General features: G+C 41.7%; 1 protein-coding gene across 1 annotated transcript in view; it reads left to right on the top strand.

Moving 5' to 3' along the window:
* wdr11 (WD repeat domain 11) overlaps positions 1–11,077 on the top strand; it is a 41,782-nt gene extending 30,705 nt beyond the window's left edge. The window contains exons 23-29 of the mRNA XM_086122187.1: positions 346–526; positions 3,849–3,944; positions 5,072–5,237; positions 5,543–5,640; positions 7,386–7,531; positions 7,890–7,961; positions 8,955–11,077. Coding sequence (XP_085978313.1) covers positions 346–526; positions 3,849–3,944; positions 5,072–5,237; positions 5,543–5,640; positions 7,386–7,531; positions 7,890–7,961; positions 8,955–9,162 — 967 coding nt within the window. The 3' untranslated portion in view covers positions 9,163–11,077. The remainder of the gene's footprint in view (positions 1–345; positions 527–3,848; positions 3,945–5,071; positions 5,238–5,542; positions 5,641–7,385; positions 7,532–7,889; positions 7,962–8,954) is intronic.
* Positions 11,078–18,650: the final 7,573 nt, after the last annotated feature.

Here is an 18,650-nt window from a genome sequence, read left to right as displayed (position 1 = left end):
TGGGAGAATGAAGGACACTTTTGGCTTGCAAATAATGAGAATGCTATCATAGAGCTCATTAATCTGTAATGTCTCTGCATCTGGCCATCCTGAGATATCATGCCACTGTTAATGTGGTTCGGTAACCTAGCAACAGCTATGTGTCTGTGCAGAATTGCTAAAGGAGGCTCAGAGTGGTAAATGATGAGAAAAATAACAGGATGATGTGGTTGGGCAGAGAGATGGTGAGATTGGAAAAACGTGTGCTGAAAGATTCAAGAAGTATGATCATTAGAAAGCTGATATTACAAAAACAAACCATTAATATGTTGATTTTGACGGAGGTGGTCATGTGGCACCCTGCAGGCTGTTCGGAGATGAGTCTGACTTTCACTTTTGGACAGTGGCTTCACACTACCTCCAGTCATTTGCCCAGGCTCGTCACCTCAGTGTGGAGGGTGAGATTCAAAGTGAATTAGCTCAGCAGTCGCCTCAGAATCACCTGGACATCTGCCACGACATGCTGTGTGAGAGCTCCTATTTCCAGGTCAGTGAGAAGAGTTCAGAATCTCCCTTTTTTTGGTTTGACAAAAGATTGTCAAAAAACTCCTGAACATCAAAAAGTCTTAACTTGTTAATTTAAAATTGCTTACTATTTATTCAAGATACAAACGTAGAATCCAGGTTGGTTATTGCGCCTCTCGGCGTCAAACAAAATAAATCGTCCACACTGGCAGGGATCAGCGGCATTGTAAAGCTAAACTAACTCTTTGGGGCAAACACACACTCTTCATTTTTTGCCACGTATGATGGAATGACAGAGAGGCCTATGACAGGTGTTGATGAACTGCCAAGATGGGCTTCATTGACCGTAATGCTGAACAGTTGATTTAAAACTCAATAGCTGGCTAACTGTTCACAAACAAAGTACGGGTGCATCCACTTTAGGCTGAAAGAACCCACTTCTGGTTGAAATGCTTGTCCCAACAAGACGCATGCACACTCCCACATCAAAGCTCCTGAATTTAATGAGATGACGAATATCTGATTTGAAACAGACCCAACTCCAGGTGTGGTCTTTGCCCAGAAACGGATGGGTCCTCACAGAAGCAGTGAGGCTGATATTACGCTGAAATGCCTGGGGCTGCTTTGATACAGCAGATGGCACCTTTTATGCGTAAACCAACTTCCAGCTGTACTCGCATATGTACAGTGTAAAATATAAAATAATGAGAAAAAACATGTATGAGTCCAGGCCAAATATGTATTTAAAAAAATGAAGTAAAAAAATAAAAAATAACCACATCCGGTGTTATAAAAAGCATAAAAACTGGCACACCTTTTTTATGTCAGGGCAAGTCTAATTTACCTTGTTTGTGACTTTGGTGGATTGTGCTATGCCTTGATAGGCGTTTCGGAATGTTTGAATGCACGCCCTCACCGCATCTGGCAATTTGGTGATTGTCACACATTGCCACATGTTCATGGGTGGAAGGTGGTGTCCATTCAAACCGCAGCCCACTTTGCATCATCTGCAGTGGAGATCTTCTTTTAGTATGAATGCATTTTGCAGGCACCAATCCGCTGCATTGAGTCCAGCGTGTCCTTCCTCCATGTAAACCACGGTCCTCTCTCTGTGCTGAATTTAAAGGGTAGAAGTTGGGAGCCGGGACTTGCTGCGTTCACTTCCACAATGGCGCACAAAGGTGCACATGTGCTCTTCCATCCGCACTAGTCGAGCACATTTACAAAAGAACGAAAACTCCACGAATGCACTTTATGCTTGACTTTTGTTGGCCAAAATTATTACTTCTTGTTGCTTTCAGGTCTGAAGCACTTGGTGAGTAACAATGTTTTTAGAATCTATTTTTATATGACTTTCTAAGACTTTCTATAACTCGGTGGTGGCCTCGGCCATCCATTATGGCATTGTCTGCTGGTCAGGCAGCATCTCAGCCCGGGACAGAAAGAGACTGGAGCGACTGGTCAGGAAGGCCAGTTCTGTCCTGGGCTGCTCCCTTGACACTCTGGAGGAGGTGGGCAACAGAAGGATGCTAACTAAGCTAAAGGCTATGATGGGCAGTCCCTCCCACCCTCTCCAGCCCGCCCTGACAGCACTAGGTAGCTCCTTCAGCCAGAGACTGTTACACCCGCGCTGCAAGAAGGAGAGATACCGACGCTCGTTCCTACCAACTGCTGTCAGGCTGCTGAATAAAAAATAGCAACAATAATATTAATATTAATTAAATGATGTGGAAAACAACTGTAAATAGCATTGCGATTTATCCATTTTGTATTTATATTGCACTTAACTGAACGGTGTTTGTTTGTTTTTTTCTTCTTCTTTCTGCCTACATTCTTGCTGCTGGAGGCTGTAAATTTCCCCAGTGTGGGACAAATAAAGGATATCTTATCTTATAATTATTATTCAACATTCAACCCATTCGCTCAAAGGATCCTGAAAAAAAAAAGATTGAAGATGACAATTCATTCCTGGTTGGCATATAAAACAAAACACTTAGTGCGGAGACATTTGCTTCAATTCTGAATGAAGGGAGAGATTCAGCACTTAATTAACATTCCAGTGTTAAAATGATTGGATTGCCTTCACTTAAATTACAAGCTGACATGAAATGTTTCTTTGTTTTTGTTCAGACAAATAAAGGAAGGGAGGTAAAAGGTGAAAGTATTTAACTCTTCCTCCCAAATAGAAAGTAAGAAATAGATAAAAGATTAAGGGAAAAACTTCAATATGCACTCTCTTTCACTGCAGCAAGATCCTCTATACCACTTAATCTTAGTATCACCGTGAGTTGAAGCCGATCCAAGATGATTTGGGGCAAGAGGTGTAGTACAGCACTCATTTATTATTTAGATTCTTTGATGAACCTGATCCATGATTTCGGAATTTGGAAGAAACCCCACAAAAGCATGTGGATAACATTCAAACTCTACACAGAAAGGCCAGAGCTCAGATTTGAACACAGAACCTTCGAGCTGTGAGACAAATATGTAAACCATTATTTTATCATGCCCCGGAAGATGAACAAATTAAGAGAAATATCTTTGAGACGGAAATGTGCCCTTCTAATTTCCGCTGGAAAGGGTCTTTCTGTAACTCCATCATAGGCACCATGACTTACAAAAAGATGATGCATGATTTTGTTTTAATGAAAGTTTCTACTTCCGTCTTAATAATGGGCCACACAGAGAGCATAAATAGAAGGCTTTCAAAGAACCACCCAGTCATTCTGTAGCTGCATTTGGCTTGTGTTGTCATAAAACAGCCGCAGTGGCGGCAGCCTGGCTGTAATGACTAATATCTAAGCCTCCAACAGAGTGCACACAGTTCCAAAGCTTTAAAACACAGTTGATTGATGCCCTTGGCTTTGACTCACCGAAGAATTGAGCCTAATTACATGCAGAAAAAAAAACCCAAAAACTTTTTCTTATACAATACATATTTGCACATTGCAGTACACATCATTTGTGTCTATCTCTCTGCTATTTTTCCTGTTATTCCCACATAAATAAAGCGCTTTCTGACTTTGAAATCTCTTTGTTCTAATGTTAAAAAAATAACAATAAAGTATATCCCTAAATTAGATGCATGCTGCGCTATAACAAGGAATAACGCACCATTTTTCAGGACTGCAGCACTGAGAAACATGAGCAACTCCTGAATATTTTACAGCCTTCATAATTAACCCGAAATTATCTCTATGCAGTATTCACATCTGTATAATTGTATTTACATATTAGATCTTCCTAATCACTAGTGATGCCCCGTTCTATATGAATGGTTTTCCATCCATGCGATGACTTGCTGACACTGATCTTTCGTCTTCACAACCTTCGTTTTTTTACAGAAATTCCAGTTGGATCGTGTTCACCTGCAGGAAGTGAAGCGCACCAGTTATGAGCATACTAAGAAATGTGCTGACCAGCTCCTCCTTCTGGGTCAGGTAAGTAATCCATTACCATTGGAAGTCTTCCAGCATCCCTCAAGGGCCAATAAGTATTTGAATTTGTATATATATATTTATATTTGTGTTGATACAACACCACAGTGAAATGGTTTCGCAAAACTCTTAAGGAAGCAGAGCCAGTGCCTCAATTTTCAGGGGCTCAAAACACATTTGGACCAGTGACACACATTAACTCTCAGGGAGAGCAATTACTACAGTGGACATGTTAACATGTTACAGGGTGCATGAAAGGGTTACAACAAGTAAAATCAAAACATGTCTCTGTTGTCAACAGATGAAAAAGATTATTCAAATGGCCATTACTGAAATTACGCAATTAATCATTTGGGTGCCCTACATACAGTGAACGAAATGAAGAAGTGACCAATTGACACCTCATTTGTCATTGACATATACTGTACAAAATGATGAGATCAATACAAGCGTTGTTTAAACATGCCTGCCTTCCATTAATGCATTTTCAGACCTGCTAATCCTCACTAGGGTTGTTTGGCAGGGTATTATGCCCTTACCTAGTTGACAGCCAATCCCAGATGTTTGCCTTTATAAAGCTTACTCTATAAATGCTCACTTGAGACTATCAGCTGTTCCAAGTATTTTGTTCCTTGTGTATCAAAATGAGCTCAACAAAGTATTACAGTGTACATATGGTAATATTGTGGCTGGGCATGTTAGGTTACTGTTGCCATGGTAGTGTTGACACCCATTTGTGGCAGGACGTTTTGTGGCTCGTTCGGTTAGCCGTTTTTGCTTTATGTTATAGGCCAAATGAGGCAAGATGGAGGATAACAGCTCCCTCATTGCTCTTTAGGATCTCTGGCCATGGGGATTGTAGTCGCCTCCCAATGTCACTGTTCCCTTTGTAATCACAGGCTGCAATCAGCAGGCTTTGTATTGGATGTGTCGCTCCTATCTAGGCAGAAAGGCAGAGGTCAGTCAGCTCTGACACGAGCGCAAAGTCTTTATGACCACCGGATAAAAAGGGTGATAATAAATATAATACCCCTACAGTTTGGTCATTACTTTCTGCGTTTCTCGGGCTGCTGTTGCCATCCTCTATACCTCAGTCATTACCTTCTATTGTACTTCGGTCTTGCTTTCAGACGGACCGTGCTGTCCAATTATTGTTGGAGACGAGCGCAGACAATCCCAGCTACTACTGTGATTCCCTAAAGGCCTGCCTGGTGACCACCATCACCTCCTCCGGTCCCTCCCAGTCCACCATCAAACTTGTAGCCACTAACATGATCGCCAATGGCAAGTTAGCAGGTATGGTTTGACTGCTCACAGCGACTTTTACTTTACTTTGTACTTTGAAGGGGTGCATGCATGCCTGTCTGCCAAGGTCTGCTTTTCTTAAATTGAATCAGGAAAACTCCAGGCTTGCAATTGCTCGAGATGCATTTTTGATGTCATTCATCACTGTAGTGGTGTCTCATACGAAACACTCACACACAACATCCCTGTTGGATCTCATCCAAGTATAGCATTGAGAGTATGGCAGATTTACAGTGTCGAAATGAATGTCACTCGTGATCACATTGCAACTTTGCATCCCGCTGTTTTACTACCAGAGGGGGTGCAGCTGCTTTGTTTGATTGACAAGGCTGCGGATGCTTGCCGCTACCTGCAGACCTACGGGGAGTGGAACCGCGCTGCCTGGCTTGCCAAGGTAACTCAGCAGCAGTGTGTCCATCAACAAGTATCAAATACTTTCTTGGGGTAAGGGGGGTTATTTGTGTGTTTGTTTAGTTTTGTCCAGGGGGATATGATTAGATGTTGGATGGGATGAATGTTGATAGCACCGCAGCATTCACAACAATTCATTCCATTCGATTTATGATACTTGTGAATTTATTATTGTGTCTTTTTCTGCAATCTAGTCCGACCAGGAAAGGTTTACTGATCTAAGAACATCATGGACGTTTTCTATGTCAGTTTAGTGGCAAACCGCAATATAATGAATTATGAATGGAAGCCCGTGCTCCTGGATAGATGCAAGCAAAATGAGTCCCTGCTGCAGTGCCCAAGTTGATGCATATTTGCGGCATACTATTAAGAGCACTCCCAACAATGAATGTTAGTTGTCACCACTTCAGTTTCTGTTACCCAATCTACCCGGCACTGAAAATACGGACACATCCTGAATCTAAAAAGATGTATACAATGCTACTTGACAATCTACACTGCCAGTGACCTATTAATATAACATTACATTGTTACCCTGCCACTGAAGGGGGATAGGAACAGGAACTCTGCCGCGAATGGTGAAAGTCTGCAAGGAATTGGTGCCCCCCTAAAAGCTTCAAAATTGCCCATAGATGCAACAAGAAGCACCACTTTTGTTTAAGCTCCTCAATTTACTTCAATGTAGTTCCTTGGCACCAAGGTGCCACAAGATGGCAGTGAAGCACTGCTTTTGTCCAAAAGAAGCACCTCACCTCACTTTGGCATACAGTAGCTCCTATGCACCATGATTCGATAAGGTGGTGCCACAGCAACACTTGAACAGCTCTAGTCCGAGTACAAAAATGGCAAAAAAGATTGGTTTCTGTCTTATTGCACTGTTTTTGTATTAAAGGGGTATGTATAGAGACCGAATAGTGACAATCCGTGTGTAATTGACTCCCCCCTGAAAAGGTCTATAATTGCCTTTTCATGACATTACATGTTGGCAAAGCACTATTTTTCAGTTAGACGAGGGCCTGGCTTGTCCAACTTAAGCTCCTCTTCATACTTCAATGGAGTTTCATGGCAACACAATTCCACAAGATGCTGCCAAAGCAATTATTTTGTACGAGAACGGGCTTTTGACTGAGCACAATAACAGCAATTAACTACGTTTTTAGAAAATACTAAAGGTTAAAAAATTAAAACGGGTGATTTTGCAAGTAGCAGATATGCAGGGGAACAGTAGCGTCTGTGGTTCACTCGCCTGACTTCCGCACAGTTCCGCTCTGAACAGGCTAAGCGCTCTAGAAAATGGATGGATTTATTGTTGTGCCTGTCTTCATTAAAATGCATTTAGCTTCTTTGGGGTGCTTTTTATTATCTCTGAATTCATGGCTCTTTGTGGGTAGAATTCCGCACAAACTATTGCCTTACTGATTCCCTCAAAGCCTCGTGGAGGGGTGGGTCATTAAGATTTTGTTGTATCAGCATCTTAGCACATGTTTCTTAACTCTTCGCTGAATAATGCATGCATCGTAATGCAGAAAAGAGGTTATCCATAAATACAATACAATAGGTGCACAATTTTGTGCTTATCCAGAATGTATCACAAGCATTGTACATACAGTGCGTGTGGGATACACGACTACTTTTGTCATGATGTTAACTGACATTTTACAGAGCGTGTGTCTGTTACATAGCTGCACTGTTTGAATATGTCCGCCATATACGTGGCTCTTTTGTCAGGTGCGTCTGAACCCAGCGGAGAGTTCAGATGTGCTGAAGCGATGGGCGGAGCATCTGTGCTCCCCACAGGTCAATCAGAAATCCAAAGCCATCCTGGTGCTGCTTTCCCTGGGCTGCTTTTACAAAGTTGGCGAGATGCTACACAGGTATGACATATTGGCTTTATCGTGAGCTTATTATGATGTCACTATAAGGTTGAAGTTTTGACATAACATGCACAACTCTCACTTTTCACTAGTTATTTTTTCTGATTTTATAATTCACTGAAGTCACTTCATGTTGTTCGCATATCTCATAGTACTGTATGTCATGGACTTTTGTCTTTAGTCTCAACATTGATCGGTTTTCTTCATAGCGTCCCCTTTAATGGTGCGTTACATTTTGAAAGGCATTCTGGAGACATGTATCTCGTGTATGCTGTAGGGTCACTCACATCAAATCAGGTTTCGTGCTGTTTTCTGACAATTGCATGTCTGTCTTCTCCTCCCTCCACTTTGCTGTCAGTACAAGGCACTTTGACAGTGCCGCTCTCTTTATCGAAGCCTGCCTGAAATACGGGGTCATGGAGGCCAACGACTCATCTAATATCCTTTTTGAAAATCCATTACACTGCTTCAAGGGCCATCGATGGATGTGGTGTTACTGCTGCGTTATCTCTTGCCCATCTCTGTTGTAGGCATGCAGACAGAGCTCAGCAAACATAATTACTTCTCAACAAAGGAACTTGATTTATGAATTAATTCTGTTTGTATGATACTTTGATTTCCCTTAGTCTGTTTATTTGATGGATAAAGTCATTTGTACAAAAAGAAATGTAAAATCCTGTGCATCGATATTGCACAGTCGCCGAACCTCCCTGCTTTCCGCTATTCGGATCAGGTATGCTTGGTGATTGTAATCTTGCGCTGTCGCAGATCCCTTCAGCTATCTCTCGTAGACGCACGTTGACTTTGCGTCCAGACACATCACACGTCACAAGTCACTAATCATCGCTTACATGACAACGAATCAGACACACTTCTGACTAGTGATGAGAAAATGAAGCTTTAAATTTGCTTCATGAACCAGCTATTGTATTTTTTGACTCCTCAAGATGGCACTCACTGTTCAAAATTTGGCTAAAACTAGACTGACTTGCCATTTCTTCAACCCCTTTATTTAAACCAACAGTGCTATCTAGAGGTGTCAAAAATACAACTGGTTCATGAAGCAAAGCTGAAGCTTAATTTTCCAATCACTACTTTTCACTAGTATCGTTATCACAAAATGAGGACGAGGAGAAAGCCGAGGGATCATTGTACATTAAAAGCATGTGTTTTGTCCATATTTAAAATCGCATTTTTGTCATACATTTGGTTAGTCAGTATTATTTGTCCCCCTAGTAACACTGATGAAACATTGTGGTCCCCTCCAGCATTTTAGTTGCCCATCCCTGCTATATAGATGAACAGTTTACTCAGATTACACAAACCTTCAAACAACTGCTGCTTTAACACATGCAGAGAAGCAAAACAAATAGACAGCGCCTGACATACTGTAGCTTCTTTTACAAGTTCTCCTTGACCTAACATTTCCACATAAACTCATAGAGACCGCATTTTTGGACTATGCGCGGCTGCTGCGCTCACTTGGCCTACGAGAGGGAGCTGCTCTGTGGGCGTCGCGGGCCGGCACCGCAGGCGAGCAGCTGTTGGAGGAGCTGTTCAAGGGGGAGGGAGGAGGACATGAGGTCGTGATTGACAGTGACGAGGCCAAGGTGACGACTGACTCTTCATGATGAGTGGACTAACTACTGAGCATCAACCTTGACCAGGGAACTCTGGTGTTAATCTCTTTGTCATGAGACAACGGTGAGAGATGAAGAGTCCCATTGTGTCATTTGTCAGTTCATTCATTGTCTTGTGGCTATGGCGAATTTGGCATTTCGTCATGTTTTTGTTGTGATGGTGGGACCATTGTGTCTGTTGACAGTTGTGTTTGCATGTTACTTCTTCAAAAGATTTAATCTTCCCAACAAGTGACGTATTGCGCATTGTTGTTGACTTGATGTCTGTTGAATTGAATTTTTAATATGGTGGGGTATTACGTGTGCCTGTGTTAAATACATTTGAGAGATAAAATGTATTTTGCTGTTCTACTTCTGTGATGCAGTGAGATGCTACATTTTCCCCTCTTTATTTCATGTTAAGTTTGCACTGCCTTGAAAGGTTGCTCTCACCATTAACCTTCTCCATCACTGAATTCCAAAGCATTGCACTCTTAATTGTTCTTTAAAGAATAATCATTTGCAGTAACATTCCAAGTGCTGAGCACCTCAATGCTTAAAGCGGTTTAATAGTAAATGACTAAATCCCAGATACGCACAATACATTCCTATTAGACACTTGTATGTACAATGCAGCCCAAAAATATCCATAACGTGGCCCAATTTTCAGTTGAAATGAATTTTTGCATTTCCTAAAAAATATGACCATATGAATAATTTGAACAAAAATAATGTTTTTATTTTATTTACCATCCATCCTTTTTTTTTTAATGCGGCTAATCTTGACTCGCGATATGTTTTGTTTTGTTTTGTTTCCCCAACCAAGAAAATCCCCTTTCAACAAATAAAAATCATTTTAAAGTAAAATTGGCTCAGAAAAGAATAATTTGTGGTCTTAACTGTATATTCCCACACAAACAATAAGAGGCAGAGTGTTTAGCTTGGTATTTGTATCGAGTGCTTGAGTTATCTATGGCTGCTTTCGGCATTAGCTTTTCAGCATGTGTTGGATGGATTGCTTTTGCGCACTTAATCCATGTTGCTCCTGCTGACGCATACTTGAAAGAAAGTTGTCACCTACTCTGCGCTTTACCCCCCCCCCCCCTTTCAAGGAACCACTCTGCTCAAAACCATTTGTACGCGAATGCATTGACAGCCCTTGTCTGTTTATCCGCAATATGATGTGTCAACCTGTCCTGCAGTCTGGCAGAAATGTCTTGTGTGGGACCGTCAGTGTGTTGCCGTGTTTCATAAACACGTCAGTGATGTTCCCTACTGTGTAACCAGGCAGTGTCAATCGACATCTAAATGTTGTTGTGTATCTATTTCACAATTCCCACTTCTAAAAGTGAATGTAAAGTCTACATACAATTGTTCAAATGGCAAGTTAATCTCACATAACGTGAAGCCACGGCCAGAGTTATAAAAGGGTGTACGCACATGCAGAACCACATTATCTCACTTTTTACTCCCACCTCTACAGTGTTATTTTTGCATTGTGGTACAGGTTATTCGGCAAAATGATTTTTTATATCACGTGAACCTGGCATTTGAACAAGGGTGTCTAAACTTTTTATATCCACTGCACAGTATGTGGAAGAGCTCGTATCCGGTCACAGTACCATCAATGTACATCAATTTTTTTGTGGCTCTGAATTTTGTCATGCAAGACACGCACACACACAGTACTTCATGGCTTCTAGTAGCCTCATGCTGTTGTTTGTATAGCACAAAATAATGTGTCAGGTTAAGTCCTCTACATATGCCTCCTTTATTGCAATCAATAATCATAAAGTATACACATTCTTCCCCCCATCATTGTCAGTTTATGATCACACAGTGATGTTTTGAATTCTACATGCATAAATATTCAAAGAAAACATTATACCCCTATATGAATGGCAATAAAAAGAGTATTTACATTGTTGTACTTGTTATCGCTGTGCTTGAAAATATGTGCACTAGAGGGCGCAATTAATCTGGGTTTGCCACAAAGACCTATTATACTGTTTTAAGTCCTATCACGGTTACTTTATTTCATTCCAGCTCAGCTATAGTTAAATGTCCACTCATTCGTAAAACTGTCTTGAAGTGAATCTGTTCTTACACAACCCGCTTCCGCCATTCATTACATTTCTGCTCCAAAGGAGGGCCAACAGCTGGCCTCCTCTTTCCCTCACATTTATTTATTCATTCAGTGACATGCATTTTGTTCTTTGCTCCTCAAAGCTCAAAGAGAATAAAAGCAGTGCAAAACAGAAGGCCACACAAATAACTCGATTGTGTTTCTTTTGTAACGGTCCCATGAATAACTACCGGCGAGCCGACCCGGCCGCTGCAACTTCGTCATCAGTATGCAGTGTCCCACATAGCATTTCTCTTCTTTTCTTGAGCACGCTGCCTACCACCCAGTTAGCTGGCCCCAAGTGCAGGTCCCCAAACAACCTCTCTTACTTCAGCCTTCCACCCTGCTTGTGCTGCAAAACCTTACTTTTCGACCTTGTGCCAAACACCTTCTGAATCCAGCCTCCTTCAGTTTGGCCCTTGTTTCCATCTGCTCCGCTGGTGTAATTAGTCACCTATGTTGGAGGATTACATGTGATTTGATTCTGAGCTGAGAAAAAGCTGCAGTATGTTCACGGTGAGAGCCAATGCATGAATGTTAAATGTCAAAGTATGGACTCTCACAGGCCGCTACATTAGCTATGCCAGCTCAATCCATGCATACATTTCTATATATCCTCTTTGGGGTCTTTGGTGAGCTAGAGCCAATCCCAGCTGATCTTTGGTGCAAGAGGCGGGCTACACTCAAGACTGATTGCCAGCCATCACAGGGAACATATAGACAATCATTCACACTTATATCGACACCTAAGGAAACTTTTCAGTCATCAGTGAACCTACCGTAATTTAAATTGTCTTGGAATGTGGCAGGCAACTGGAGTGCCTGGAGAAAGCCCTACGTTTTGCCATGAACTGTTTTGAATACATTTTCTATAACTCAAGTTGAATATTTTTCTTGATGTTGGTTGACTTCCAAGTTATATTTAATTAGAAACAAAGGGAACGTTTTCTTTACATGTAACAATAAGCGTAGAATGTTTTTTCACTTTGCAGTCTAGCTTTGATATTCTTAAAAACATGAATGCTGGCCTAGTTAAAGTTCTAAATGTTGATCTACATTTGCTTGGCAACCAGTTGAGAGAGGCCCCAGCTCACATGTAAACCCAGACAAGTGATGCAAAAATGAATGGCTTTTTGTTGAACATTTTGGTTTGCTCAGTACCACATTTGGTACATTAAGACCTCGGAGGTTGGAAGTATTTAACAACCTGAGGAGAGCAGAACGTCAGTGGACGACATGGATCTCCTCAAAGTGTACCTAATGTTTTGGACAGTAAGTATATTAAGCACCCCTGTGTGTGGAGCATCATGCGGAGGGGGGAAACAAAAAAAAAAAAGAAACAGGAGCAGCAGGTCACTCCGTTCCCATGAGTGTGTTATCGTGTGGTGCTGACAGACAGACAGCTTTACTGTATGTCCATAAAAGGTGGGCAGGTGTGAGCTTGCGTACTGACAGCCTCCATGCTGAGGGTTGTCCCTCAGTTCATTCCTCAGTTTCTTTGGAGCATTTGATACAGGGAGGCCCCTGACAGTGAAATAGCCACGTATTGACTTAATTTAGGATTTATTGCTTCGTCTTGACTGCAGTTTTCCCCCATTTGCATATTTTTCTTGCCTTTACCCTACTGTGATCCAGTAGGTCTCATTCTTCCGTTACCTTTTTGGAATGTTTTGTACCACACTCCAGGGAAGAAGTGTGAGTTTCTGTTCCCTAAGCATCACCTCTCATCACCTGAAAAATGGAAGCAGACCTGATCTCATTTGATTCCTCTCCCTCGTTTGAGGACCATAGCCTTATCTTCCAGTTCTTCCACATATTTGACCTTTAAATGTAAGACCAGTAAGCCACCACTCTGAGGCAGTGACAGATTATGTTTTGCATAAAAGGTATTTAGTCCCTCGGCTTTATCTGATTATGTTTAGATGAACGCCAGTCGACCGTGGTTTCACAACACCACACTGCTCTGATTTCAGGGAGCCATGAGCGAGAGAGAGAAATAGATTTGTGACCTTGAGTCTAGACTTGGGTTGCATCGGGGAACAACAGGAACTCCGGAGCATTACGAGTCGATGACAAACTCTTAGCGACTCCTAGGTAATGAGTTGAGCCCAGGGTGAGCTATCTTTTTTCAAGATTGTGATCTACTCTTTTCTGTCCTCCACATGTGCACACTTTGGTTGAGGCTTTTCATGAAAAGGGGGGTGGGGGAATGCAATCATGGATGCTTTGTGTCGCAAGCATGCAGCCGCCAGCCCGTCACTGCAGTGTCAGTTGGAGATGTGAAAGAGAATGTTATACTGACTATGTTATGAGAGAGCAGGCAGAAGGTTAACACGGACACTAAAATGTGCTCACAGAACTGACACACTTCAATATGCTCTTATGTCATGAATTAATGTGTATGCCAATTTACAGATGTAACAATCTCGCACTTTGACAATGGTCTTTGCATGTGTGGTAATAAAATCGACGGAAGAGAGAAAAAAAAGATCAATTCTATACTACAAGGGATAAAAAAAGTCTTTATGCAACTGGCCATGATGAAAGAAAAACATTGGTTTGATAACCACTTTGCAAGACTTTGTACAACATTTGGGCTGCATACGGCATGTGAAGGACAATCTGTGTTCTTCATACCAAACGCCTTGTTGTATCTTGCTGGGTAAATTGGGGCACAGTCAGTCCAGGAACAGAAAAAAAAACTGCTCCAAACTATTCCCACACATTCAAATTATGTATTAAAATAACTCCATAGTGACTATTGTTTAAGATGTGTAGCCTAAGCCCTCATTGATTCATAAGATTGTATAGTAGATGTTTGTCCAGACACATTCATCAATGACTGATAGCCAGCTTGCTGTCTGCTGCTAACGTATCCGATATTGAAGCAATTTTCTTGATGGCCAAACTGTGAATGTCTTCATAATCTAATACATGCATGCCACAGATTCCCCGGCTACGATTATGAAGGAAATAGCCTCTTGCAAGTTTGACTGACTGGGGCCAGTTCAGCAGAGACAAGGTATTCCCTTTCACTGATGCACAATGGAGGCCAGCGGAGGAAGTAAAGGATACCTGCTGCAGCTGACCCATTTCCTGTGGAGATGGTTGTGCAGATGTGCATGTATAGAGTATGTGTGCTTCTCAGAAGTTATCTATGTACCTCTCCACTCACGAACGTGTGCCCAGTGCACTGTTACTCTGCACGCAGTTATCCACTCTCACTCGCCTGGCCTCCTTCCTGCTGTTTCTCTCATGGACTTTTATGTTATTGTTTCTAGTCAAGCAAAGTATATGTGTTTCCTCTCTGCCGGCTACGACCGGACACACTGGGGGCCTGTGTTTGTGAGAAGAGGGGTCGAGCGGGGGACTCGAGGCTCAGTACTGGGGAGTCTCTTTTGCAGCGGCATGTGCGTGCATGCGCTCCTGAGGGTAAACAGCTCCACTGCCAAAATAAAAGCAGCACCAAGATCTGTTGCTCGATTCGAGGAATCAACCACAGAGTCGCTGGAACGAGAGTAAACATAACGCTTAAAGAGTAATATGGAGCATATACTGCATAGACTAAAAGAAAGCAAATTAAGGTGCCGTCTGAAGCGATCCCACAATACTCCAGATCAATACAACAAAAAATGCTGCAGCAAAGTTATATCTGAAAATGATTACAATTTCTAATGAAGAACTAAAAGGTTTATGGAAGCAGTGTTAAGCAATTTGTTTTTTTAAATTAATTATCACTTTATATTTGAAGGGTCTGAGAGTAAAATTGCAGTTGTATGTTTGGATCAAAGCTGGCACAGTTTGAACGGGGCGTGCCTCTGTGTAAAATGAGCCACCAGAGAGCGCTAAAGGACCGAGAAATAGACGTATGTCTTTTGGTATGTGGTATATGGTGGTAGTAACGCGACTGAAATAATCTACGGAAATAATGAATAAGATCGAGGCTGGATATGAATACCTTGGCAGATTGTGAAATAGTTTAATTTGCTGAGATTGCTGGTACACTGACTTGTATAATTTGATGTATTCTAAAAAAAAAAAATCACACTGTTAGAATTTCCAGGGTGAAATTCTCCTTGAGCTGTTTTTTTAATTCAGTGAACATTTTCTTCATTTATGCTTCAGAATTACAGGCTTAACCACAGGATCTCTGCCTGATTTCTTTTGAAAAGCTCCACATTCCAGTGTGGCTGCATGCTATGTGTGTTCTGACTGGCTGAGATGCGTGCTTAGTTTCCTGAGAATATCACCCAGTGGTTTCAAGCCCATTTCATAACATGTAGCTGTATTTGTGCATTTTGGCGCCAAGTATCCGCTATCACAGCGACAATCAGACACCGTGCACGCTCAGAATTAGTGTTGACTCCCGAATCCACACACGAAAACTGCAATTTATACGCCAGTTTGCCTCATCTCATCTGACCATCACCTTCATGAGTTCCCTGAAGTAGAAATGCCGGCCATCTGGAAAGGTGTCAGATCAGAATGAAAGGATAAGTGACAAAGCGATGGAAAGGGAAGTGATAAATCACGGTGAATAGATGAGAAGCCTGTCCATAGAACAGAATGAAAGAGTAGATGAGAATGAGAGGCCGCTGATGGTTTTAAACAATCAAGAAGTCATCCCTTTAGGTGGGCACTCAATGCTGTCTTCGGAAAAGCAACATGTAATGCTACATGCATTCGAGACATACTGTCTGAGGTGGCAAAAGTCGTGTGCACATTCTGTGAGTAGAGAGTAAAAATATCTGTTTTTCAAATATATGAAGAAGTCAACATAAAAATAAAAACCGTACTATTACTCCAAGTCAGTGGTTATTAACCTTCTTAGAGGTACTGAACCCAACCAGTTAATATGCACATTCACCGAACCCTTCATTAGTGAAAAATAAATATATATATTTATTATATATATATTTTTAATACAAATTATATATATTTTTAAAACGCATTTATTAAAAACAGTTAATACTATTTCAAGGGATAAGTATACTTTTTTTATTTTTTATTGTATGTACTATCACGACAGTCACACGTTGACTACGAAGCAAACTAAATTTCCCGCAGCACTGATTGGACAAGCAATGTCATGTGATCATCTGCTGCCAGTGACGACCAAGCGGGCGTGTCATAGCTAACTGACATGTTGAATTGGGTGTGTGTTACCCTCCATGGCAGAAGCTCCGTCAAAACCCCCGAGACCGATTCACCGAACCCAGGTTAAGAACCACTGTTCTAAGTGAAGAGTGTAGATACCTGAAAATCAACTCTGGTGCAGTAACATCTCACCACTGCGTACTGTCTTGCAAATCTGTAGCGGCACAGCCTGTGCTTACGGTCAGCTAAGGTTAATAAAGGGGCACAAATGGGTTAGTTTTCCTTTTTTTCTTTTTTAACCCCACCTCTACCCACCTTTTAAGCGAAGGCCCAAACAGCAGAGAAAAAAAGAGATGGATCTTCTCCAAATGCGGCCGTTAATGATACCCTAATGATGTTCTGCCTCAGTAAGGTAAACAATCACATAATGGCATGCTAGATTTTAAAAGATTTGCAAGTCATCCGTGACACAAGTGTGCACTCCCCTGGAGACTTGCTAGAGGCAGGGTGCGGGTCTCAGTCAGTCCATCAAGTAAAGATGGGATAGATATGTAAAGATGTTCACTCCACTGGGAACATCCTTTTGCTCGGGATAACTTTCCCCCTTTTTTTCACCCAGGGCCCCTGTACAGCCCATGTACAGACCTGTCAATGGGAACACCTCCGACCTGCACACCCTTCAAATCACTTGCTTTGCTCGTTATCAGATGCTGTGAAGTTAACAGGCACATATGTAAAGAAAACACAGCAACAGGCAAACATGGCAGTGATAAATCTAAAATAATGAAATGGTGCTCTTAAAGTGGAACCAGGAGGGTTTTGCCAACCCAAAATCCACGTAACCCGATAGCCCTGCCGAGGCAAAAATGCTTCAGCAAATCCCAGCTCGACTTCAGGATATCAAAACCTCAGAGAAACGTAGAGCTCGTTGGAGACCTGTAGTGGGTCACATTCCTGGCCTTTGAAGTGAGAATGTGAGTTACAGTGGGGACCTTATTCAGAATGTGGCTAATTGTTAGCCAAAATATCTCTGCAAGTGCAAAAACAATATATTATCTTTTGCAATCCTATCAGTTCTTTTGTGTGAATGTTCATTACTTTGCTATGGAGGTGACATGGGAGAAGTAAAAAAAAAAAAAACAACTCCTGGTGGTCCCTTGCAAAGATGTGCATTCCCTTGCAATCATTGTGAAAAAACACGAAGGTTTTTGGGCTGAGGGGAACACTTTTTTTTTTTTGAATGAGCGTTTAAGTACTTACAGTTCAAATACCATGTTGACCTTCACTGGCTCCCCATTCATTTTAGAGTTATTTTCAAGATCCTCTTATTTGTTTTCAAATCTCTGAATAATCTCGCGCCACCTTACCTCTCTGAGCTCATCCGCCCCTACACACCTGCCCGGCGCCTCAGGTCTGTGGACCAGACTTTATTAGAAGTACCAAGAACTAAACTGAGGCTCAGAGGGGATCGAGCCTTTTCTGTTGCTGGTCCCTCTCTCTGGAATGACCTCCCACTAAACATTCGGCAAGCCTCCTCGCTGCCCATCTTCAAAACCCTCCTCAAAACTCACTTGTATTCTTTGGCATTCGACTCAGCATGACTTAGATTTGTTCTTGGTTTTACTGTTTGGTGCTTTCTATCGCCTTTATTACCGATTTGTCTTACTGTTTATTGTGCATGTTAAATTGCTCCATGTACAGCACTTTGTATGCAGCGATGGCTGTTTGAAAGTGCTCTATAAATACTGTTGACTTGACTTGACTTGACTTGACCATTCCATTTTTATTTAGAGTATAAAATCGACAGTTTCATGTCCCAAAAGCAAGAATCCAATTGTGGTTTGAGGGTGATTTTCTTTTAGCCTTTTTCAATTGAGCCACCTTTTCGGTTTCCATATTGCTTATTTCCTAAATATGCAACTACTAAGTAATTACTAGATCCACGCACTAAAACCAAATAAACAAAATACTTGAGTATTCTTGAGACTTACTTGTTTTTTGTAGGCTATATTATAATTTTAACGTACTCCTTGCCAGTAGTTCAATGTGTTTACATGTAGACAAATTTCCTGACACTTTGGTGGAGATATGTGCTCTACTGAGTGTCTTCTTATTATTGTGAATTCCTCAGAAGAAAAGAAAGGGGGAGGTGGGAACAAGACGGGCAACGAGCCCTGGTGATTATTAACATGTTTGCCCTCCAGTTGTCGTTCTGGGTTTTAATCTCGCCTCTGGCCTTCCTGTGGGGAATTCTCCCCGTTCTTGTGTGGGTTTTCTC

Source organism: Hippocampus guttulatus, chromosome 10 (assembly GCF_054856545.1).
Source record: "Hippocampus guttulatus isolate MCC_2025c chromosome 10, RoL_Hgut_1.0, whole genome shotgun sequence".
Lineage (NCBI taxonomy): Eukaryota > Metazoa > Chordata > Actinopteri > Syngnathiformes > Syngnathidae > Hippocampus > Hippocampus guttulatus.
The sequence above is the reverse complement of the archived record's forward strand: the minus strand, read 5'-3'. Positions and strand labels throughout refer to the sequence as shown.